The sequence below is a fragment of the Ruditapes philippinarum genome, unplaced genomic scaffold, assembly GCF_026571515.1.
Source record: "Ruditapes philippinarum isolate M1 unplaced genomic scaffold, ASM2657151v2 ctg1483_1_1_1_1, whole genome shotgun sequence".
Lineage (NCBI taxonomy): Eukaryota > Metazoa > Mollusca > Bivalvia > Venerida > Veneridae > Ruditapes > Ruditapes philippinarum.
In genome coordinates this window covers 254,486-263,855 of record NW_026856964.1, presented here as the reverse complement: position 1 = coordinate 263,855, position 9,370 = coordinate 254,486, and the positions used below count along the sequence as shown (strand labels likewise).

The following is a 9,370-nucleotide window of genomic DNA, read 5'->3' as shown; positions in this document are numbered from 1 at the left end:
AAATAACTAGTAAACAAAAGGGCATGTTAGTAGATAAAGAAACTGAATCAACAATATTTACCTGAGAGTAGTTTTGTTGTTATTTACTTTGAAATAGATAGTGTGTGTACGATTCATACTGTATGATTTTTTTAATCGAAGCAAACAGTAAAGCACTATTCAGCAGTAATAGCTTTTGTCCGGTAAACTGATTGTCCGGTTAATATTTAGGATCCCAGTACCGTCTTAGACAAGATTCAGAAAAAATATAAACGTATGTCGGACAAGATTCAGAAAGACTTAACGTTTCATAAACTGTTTTTCCTCGTCTATAGAATAGGTCGGTCTGCATTCATATACGCGAAAATCTTTGTTCAATAAGTCATCCTGCACCTGATCCATTTATTTTTAACTCAATGGTATTTTTGAATAGGATACGGATTAGTTTTTATATTTCATTCAATATTTAATGACACATAGCCTCCATGTAAAATCTTATGATTGTCTTCGAAAATCAAGCCTAGGGTCACAGAATAATAATCAACCTTAGAAATGAAAGAAAGACGTGGTAAAAACTAGAAAATTCCAAACCAATAGTTTAAATAATTTTTGTATTGTTTCTTGGGAGAATAAAGTGTTAAAATTAAACTGCTTAAAAGTAAAAAAATTGATTACCCAGATTGAGGCATTACAGCAATTTTTCCAATGTTTGCAATTATATTTGTTGAATCAACTATCGTCAGTAAATGAAAAGAATGTCTGATTACGGATATGTTCCCAGCAAACACAAGACGTCATACTGACGTCAGATTTAAGTCAGGTTCTGACGTCGGATGACGGTCGGAAAAACGGTTGGATTTGAAAGTTTTTTTGACGTTATAATCTGACGTCAGGTAGACGTCAGAATCTAACCATTATTTAACCTTTTTCTGACCAAAATCTGACCATTATCTAACCATTTTCCGACCTCAATCTGACCATTTTCCGACCTCAATCTGACCATTTTCCGACCTAAACCTAACCAGTTTCTAACCATTTTTCGACCTCAATCTGACCATTTTCCGACCTAAATATTAACCCTTTCCTGCCCTAAATCTGATCATTTTCTGACCTTCATCTGATCATTCCCCTAATCTTATTTGTTTCACCACGTCATAAATATTTTCTGGCTAATCGTGATTTGATCGAATTTAATGTAACTCATTCTATTAAGTAACTTTCCCTCCAATGAAATGTTTAACAGAAAACTAAAAGCAAAATTATGTTTTATGCTTTTTTAATTTAAAATAAAAGTTGCAATTTTAAGCTGATACATACAATTTTTGTAAATTCTGCAAGGTTAAATAATTTTCATAAATTAAACAAAATAAAACATAAAATAAGTTAATTACAAAACAAAAAGTATTACAAAAACAATGACATAAATGAAACTAAGAAAACATGTACACATATTAAAGAACAAAACAATGTATGCACATTTCTATCAAAGTTTGCCTTATCATATAAAATAATGAAAATATTATAATTTTAAGAAAATTTAAAAGATTCTGATAATAATGTTTCAAGCAATTAATGACAGATTTTCAGTATTTTAACTATATTTCTACAGCATTTCTAAAACATTTAGTGCCATTTCGCATATTTTGACCTCCTTTGATAATTGTCAGTAATGTATAAATTGCTGCCTTTTAGTTACTTCACAAAGTTATACTTTTAGATATCCATGAGAATTAGCACGAATTTTGAGGTGTGATGCTTTAAGATATGATCTTCTTTCAGCACCCCTCGTCTGTCCGGAGTATATGTAGCGTTTGTAGCGTCCAATAGGGTTGACATCATTTTCACTGAAAAAAAAATGAAACATGGAAAAATAACAAGTTAAATGTTTTCATGGTTATCTTAATTAACTTAATGAACAATTTTGCCAACTTTTTATAAGAGAGCTTTAACAAAAATTAAAAGTAAACGTAAATACTGAACATTTAATAAGCCGCTTTTAAACTCCAGTTTAGTATGGATTAAAGTATGTAATAGAATTTACAAAAATCTTACTTTCCTATGTTTCTTTTTACATATTCACGTGTTTCCGTCCCTCCGACCTTTGAGAGCATGAACTACCTGAAAAGAAAGTTATATTCTAACTTATGTATATATTCTACGTTTGAAATAGAACAGTTACGCAAGTCTTAAATATTTCATAGTTTTAAACTAAAGATTTAATGCCGAAATGTTTGGAACCAAAACGTCTTGGGTTATTTGGGACCGGAACGTTTTGGGTTATTTGGGACCGAAACGTCTTGGTCCGAAATGCTCGAAATCGTACAAATTCATTCTCAATTCTCAGATTTTAACTGACAAAAACATCACAGTTTAAAAAAAATATGAAAACTAAGCATTCTCTATGGTAGTACTGAAAGGCATATTATAAACTCTTCACAAGCAGAGTTAAAACATGTCAATTTTAAAAAGATTTATTATTAGACATTATCGCGAATTTGTGTGACATTTACTTCAGCTGTTCAAATAATGATAATTAAATTTAAGAGTGCTTGCAATCATGCAATTATTTATCAGATACAAAGTAAAAATAAATCTAAATAAATTGAACTGACCTTTTTGTGCAAGAAAATCTATTATATTCACTTTATCAATGCATCCCGATTCCTGACCGACAGCCAAAACGTAACGCCTACGAATTTGAATTTCCATCCACGTGACTTTAGATTCGAATAATAGGTTAATTATGTTTTCTTTCCCCTTTCTGTCACTATGATTAAATGTTAAAGCACTATTAAAAAACTCGTGATTTTGATACATATAATGTACCACAAATGATAATATTATAACGTTAAATGATTGGAACTTGTAAACAGATCTGTGGCTATAAATAGATTTCATAACAATAACACATGTAACTTGCCTATATACAGCGCCACCTATATGTTTTATTAGGTTGCAGCGCCGCGATCTTGGTCTGTATTTATATAAGAACACTTCATTTGTAATCCAAATAACATTTGAAAAAAAAGTTTAAATGATTACAACAGCGAATAAGGATTATTTTTTGTTATTTTTTTACCTACCGTCAGGACACCGACCAGAACCTAACGTTAGTACGACGTCAAAAAGAAACGTCTATTAGACATCGGTATTTTAACGTCAGATTTACGTTGTATTTTGGTCGCCGACGTCGTGACCAAAATCTAACATTAATCCGACGTTATTTTAACGTCATGTGTTTGCTGGGTTCCGTCCAGATGAGATATATATGTTTCCAGAAGATACATCTACTGCTATATCCGCATTATTATCAACACCTGTAATTGTAAAACAACGTGTTATTAAAGTATATCATACCATAAAAAAAGAAACAGCGAAACGACCAGAATTATTTCAAGTTAAAGTGTTTGCTGACTAGGCATAGGGAGAATAGTGGTAAATAAATGAATTTATATTGCTGACTTTCTCTTTTTTTTAAATTGGTACATTACTTATATATATTCATAAGCCCTGACATAATTATTTGCTTGAGAGAAAAAAATATAAATTACCAAAATTGAGAGTAAAAATTAACAAGGCAGAGCACTGTTCGCAAAATGCCATCCGGTTAGCTCAATAGGTAGAGCGTCGGAATGGAAATCGGGGAGCCGGGTTCGATTCACGGGCGGTGCAGGACACATTTCGTTGTGATAAGATTATGAAATCTTTTCTACGGTCATTTGCACTGTGCATCTGCTATGGTATATACAGAAGATTCAGTTCCTTGCAAAAGTGAAGGTATCTAATACTGTAAACTGCTTGACAGTCTGCTCAGGAACGAGGCGGAGGCGAAACTGTGCTCTGGTAAGTTCAAGTGGCTTAGTGCCGTGATCCGGAGTGAAAACTACCAATAAACACCACCACTGTTAGTTATGAACACTTCCAATGGGCACTAAAATGGCAGGGATTTAGAGAACGAGGGACCAATTACTAACCAAGGGGAACTTTAGTTTAAATATTATTATAGGAAAAGAGAATATAGGCAAATTGCCAAAGGGTGCAGGAACAAAATGGTAGGTAAGGAAACCCTCTCACGACTACAAATAATCCGTCAAAGTAACAGCGCAGTGATTCATGCACACGAAATGTGAAATAATTTATTTGTTAAACCTGTGACATTTTCTATAAATCGAAATACTTTCCTAAAAACAATTTAATGAACATATAAAAATGATTCGCACCAGACATCACTGCTGTCTCGTCAGATGATCCTAATGTTATCTTTTTCACTGAGTTAGTTTTTTTATCAACCCATATAACGCCTTTCCTTTTGGGATCGAACGCTAATCCAACAGGAACATTGTCTTGTCTGATTGTAATGGTATGTATAGCTTTTGTTTCCTGGTCAACCTGGTACAGCGCTTTATGAACTGCGTCCAGTACAACAAAATACTTCTCATTCAGAACAGCTGCGAACAAAATACAGAAAATGTTTTTCAAGTTTGTAAATCACAAAAATTAATTAGGAATATCATATGGGACAAAGTGCAAGCCAAGTTTAAGGAACAATCCATCTTTTTTTACCGTCCTTCATGCGTAATTATATTTTTGCTTTCTGTCTCAATGTATAGCAGAACTGTTGCCGTATACTCTAATAGGCGCAAAAGGTACAACTAAACTAGAATCATAAGTTCTTTACCTGACCGACATGACTTGTTGTCATCGTTAAGAACATATCCAAGAAAACAAGCACATTTTCTTTCACTCCCTTTTCGACATACATGTTCACAATCCCCATTGTTTACTTCGCACGACTCTGTGAAAATCAGAAGAGAATTTAATTGTCAGTTTTTACATTTGATATTTTTACCGGCCCACTGCTATAATTTTTGCCGTTAATTGAGGAGAGATGTGACTTTGACAAACTAATCCCAGCAGTTTTTAGAATCTATCATAAAATAATGAGAATGAAGACAAATAGGCTAAGGCAAACGTTCACAGGACGCAGTCTCCGACACACACCCAGCTACAACAGCAGGGCACCAAACAAGAACTGGTTGAAAGCACAAAGGAGGCGACAGGAGATAAAAAGGTAATAAGAAGAAACTCAATTTCGGCGGCGAAAGGAGGAGAGGGAAACGCAAAAAGCAGAAACACAATTTCTACATACAAACGTCAAATGAAAAAGACTTTTATGCTTTTCCTAAGATATAAGCTGATTATGACTGTGAAAACTTTTATATGGATAAGATAATTACGAGATAATATACGACCATACCAAGATCAAATGGTTGCAATGCTTTTTCATAAACATGTACATCTTCAACAAATCCGTCATACCCTTTGTGTAAATTCACACTTAACCTTTGTTTATCTAGTTCGTAGACTATATCAAACTGCCTGTTTTCTCCTGTTGACGATATAATGAAATTCTGAAATATATGCATTAGTGTTAACTGGTCAATGATGAATGCACTGTAAAATCATATAATTATAAATAATGAAATGTATCATATGTGACAACGAATCATTTAAGAAATGTGCATGTTCATTAATGTTTCTGGAATGTGTGAGATGCATGATTCGATTAGACATAATCTATATATATCGTCAGTAAAATATTTCAGACAATATATTATTGTGCCTGTGTTGATACTAAATTTTGTTGTTTTTCTTGTTTGTTATTTTTTTGTTTTGTTGTAAGAATCGCCAATTGAATAAAATTGTTTCATTTTAAATTGAATTAAATTATTTGAATTTATTATTCACTTACTTTAGAAAGTTATATAAGTATTGTGTCAGAAGCAACACCTAGAAGGGCAGTACAGTAAAAAAAATTAAGACCAACATCGAGATAAGACAAAAGTGGTTTTAATTTCGGGGTGGTCTTAATTGTGGTTTTTCTTGTCATTGCTTACATACTTTATTGTCTATTTTGTATGAACAAACAATATGTATGTTAACCTACAAATGCAATATAAAAGGATATTATAATATGTAATCTGATGAGAGCAAAACATTTTTCTGAAGAAATTTAATATTAGACTCTCTTTGGTCTGATTTTAATATTAAGTATTATATGATGTAGATTATTACCCCATAATATAAGAAATTAATTCTTCACAAAATAAATGTTCTGAAAGCAAAAGTAAACCACAGTGACTGTAAAATTTACTTTCACACATTATTTCAATACAATAACCCAATAATTACAGTTTTGTTGACACCTTGTGAAATCAAGTGTCTTGCATAAGAGCATTTGAGCAGATAATAACAACAAATTTGTGATCTGATTAGGTGTCTTTAACAGCAGTGGTCTCAATAATGGGTTCAAATAAAGAATACTGTAACAACAAAATATCTGAACCAAATCTGGTGGTCATAAAAGTGGATAAGCGGGGTGGTCTTTATTCTGGAGCATGTTACCAATGACATAAAGAATAGAATATTTTTTGTTATTTTAAAAAAATGATCTTAGTAGCAGGGTGGTCTTAATTCCTGGGTGGTCTTAAGTAGGGAGTCTACTGTAGTTAGATCAAATGTGGGAGTGACGGTAACAATTATGACGTTCAGTCATAAGTATAACACACGGAAGATAAACTGATCAACATTATACGAAAATGATCTTTACCTTATAAACTGTAACGGCATGTCGTGGTTCCCCTGTGGTTGCAGTGTCATATTTTCTCTCGCCGGTTCCGTCAGTATTTATCATTCCTATATGTCCATCATTGTCATTCCACAACAATCTTTAACACAACTAGATCACTAATAACTTTACCCACATGCTACCAAGTTTATATAATTTTTTTCGAGACATTGTATTTGGATAGATAGGCATCAAGGGCTTCAAACATTTTTCTAATGTTCTTCAATGACAACGATTTCAAATTTTGCTTGAAGTCTCAGACATTTTGTATAGGGAGATTAAATCAATATCATTCTTTCTTTGTCATGTTAAAACTATGTAACGAGTACTATTTCAATGCTTCAAGGCGATTGGACATTGGTTGAGCTCCTTCAAGCAATACAATTCAGTTTGTTTCCGGTGATGAGATAAAGAAAAAAACAATTAATTTATCTATATGTAAAATATTACATGTCACTTATGTCATTTTTGTCGTTCAAAGTCTAAAGAACAATATGTATATATTACATATAAAAAGAACTACCTGTCTTTAAGTCTGTCATACTCTAAGTCAGACGGTTTGGAAAGCAATAATGTCGGTATTATTTCTGTTGTCTTTGTTTTCATACTCCATGCACTCAGAACATATTTGTTTTCCGTGCCTTCTAAAACGCTCGAAATCCAATAAACTTTTCTGAAATATTTAATAGATTAACTTGTAATTTTTCAGCAATGGACGATGACCAACATTTATCTGAAAACTTGAAGAAAAGACAAATCTCTTAAAAAAAATAAAAAAAACTTGGTTTAATTGAGTCTGTTTATGAGAGATATGCAAAGTTCAAACGCCTACTATCGACTTAAGCGGTATTCAGTCTTCAAAGCGATACCTAATCTTGAACGTGACACAACAATGATGAAGTACAATGTGAAACATTAAGGTCAGATGCTTTTACAGTATAATGAATTTAAAAAAAATAACAAAGGTAAAAGGTAGTCTTCTTTAAAGACTTAAATTGAATATGTATTTTAATGAGATAACATGAGATACCACATTCTTAATTTTTCATAATTATATGTTTGTTTATTTGTTTCATTTGTAAGTTGTTTATCTTGTAACTGCTAACAAAGACAGTTGATAAAATCCTTTACTTATTGTGTGGATCAACAGCTATATTAGTGATATCTGAATCTGTTAATTGTTCGTCAAAAACTTCCGGACCACTTTCATGAACATAATAGAGATGACCGTTGTCTTTCTCTATCCAATATAGCAACCCACTTATCCAGTCAACATCCATATCTATTTTGAAAAAGAAACGATACATGTATTTCAGTTACATTTTCTGTACGAAATCTGCTCTGGTCATAGTATTATTTTTACAATAGGTTTAGCTCTTAAATTTTGTTTGCTAATCATGGTCATGCAACTACATGATTAGGTTAGGAAGCAGACGCTTGTTTTGGTTGAGTCTATCATGTTGTGTTAAATGCACAAATTTACAATTTATATGCATTTATTATTTTCCAATGATTGTTATTATCTTAAATGCTTATGGGATTGTTGTTTAATAATATCAATTTATTTGTAAATAAATATATGTCTATTAACGGCATAATTATAACGAACATGAAATTAGTTCACACCTTCTCGTACATGTGTATTGATAACGTGATGGTTTAAGCCAATGAAAAACATCAATATTATTACAGTCAGGCAGAGAAAAAGTTTGCAAAGATTTATGTAGCAAACAATCTTTGAATTGCAAGTATTTTTTCATATCTTTTCGGCAGGATAAACTGTCCGAGGAGTGCCAGGCATTTTCGTATCGTAAAATGGCTGCCATTTAAGTGATTATCCCAAGCGCCACCGCGACTTAGCGCGGGAATTATACATATAGCTAACCTCGGCGCGCATAGGATGGAAAATACCTTTTTTCATATTTTATTGTAATAAATATTTACAAACTGTGTCTTTCGTTTTTTTATCAATCGATAATCAATAATAATGTTTTTTTTTAAAGATAACTTTATTTCCCTCGTCATGGGTATGTGGGGGTCAAGGGCACCCCCCTCCATACCTTACAAAGATTTTATTTATCATATATATATATATATATATACATGTATCAAATATTTGTTGATTAAGTAACAATTATTGTCATTGAGTATTTATCACAATTTCACATTTCCACAATAATATATACACATGTACATACACAACATAATATACAAACAAAATCACAGGGGGAAATAAAAGAAGATTAAAAAGTTTAGGTAGCTCATACATTGAACAGAAAAAAACATTACGTAGTTGTTTCTTATACTCAAACTTTTAACAAACAACAATGGCTGTATATTGATAAATTATAAATTTACATTACTGTAAAAAGAATTAAATGATTTTTTGAACCATTGTCCAATTCATTATGTTATCTTTTGTATTTGTTGCACATGCATCAATAATTAAAGAGGCTAATTTATAACTAATCCATCTATATTTGGTAAACTACATAAATAAACATATTTCGTTATCTCTAGACATAGGATATTGTACTTTGACTGGCTCTATTTTGTATTACCTAATATAAAAAGTTTGACAATCAATATCAAATAGCATCATGATTCCTAACAATTTAAGTAATTTCTGTAATCAATATTTTTACAAATGAGCATTCCCAAAATAGGTGTAACAATGTTTCATGTTCTGATTTACAAAAAATACACATACTTGTAACTGATAAATTCATTTTCAAAAGAAGATAATTAGTAGCTAATATTCTA

The 9,370-nt window shown here is 31.7% G+C and overlaps 1 protein-coding gene across 1 annotated transcript in view; it reads right to left on the bottom strand.

The window, feature by feature from the left end:
- Positions 1-290: 290 nt before the first annotated feature.
- LOC132748290 (low-density lipoprotein receptor-related protein 4-like) overlaps positions 291-9,370 on the bottom strand; it is a 48,476-nt gene continuing 39,396 nt past the window's right edge. The window contains exons 3-10 of the mRNA XM_060737859.1: positions 7,739-7,889; positions 7,131-7,280; positions 6,590-6,707; positions 5,237-5,390; positions 4,658-4,774; positions 4,200-4,427; positions 3,231-3,296; positions 291-757 (exon numbers count right to left, since the gene is read on the bottom strand). Coding sequence (XP_060593842.1) covers positions 651-757; positions 3,231-3,296; positions 4,200-4,427; positions 4,658-4,774; positions 5,237-5,390; positions 6,590-6,707; positions 7,131-7,280; positions 7,739-7,889 — 1,091 coding nt within the window. The 3' untranslated portion in view covers positions 291-650. The remainder of the gene's footprint in view (positions 758-3,230; positions 3,297-4,199; positions 4,428-4,657; positions 4,775-5,236; positions 5,391-6,589; positions 6,708-7,130; positions 7,281-7,738; positions 7,890-9,370) is intronic.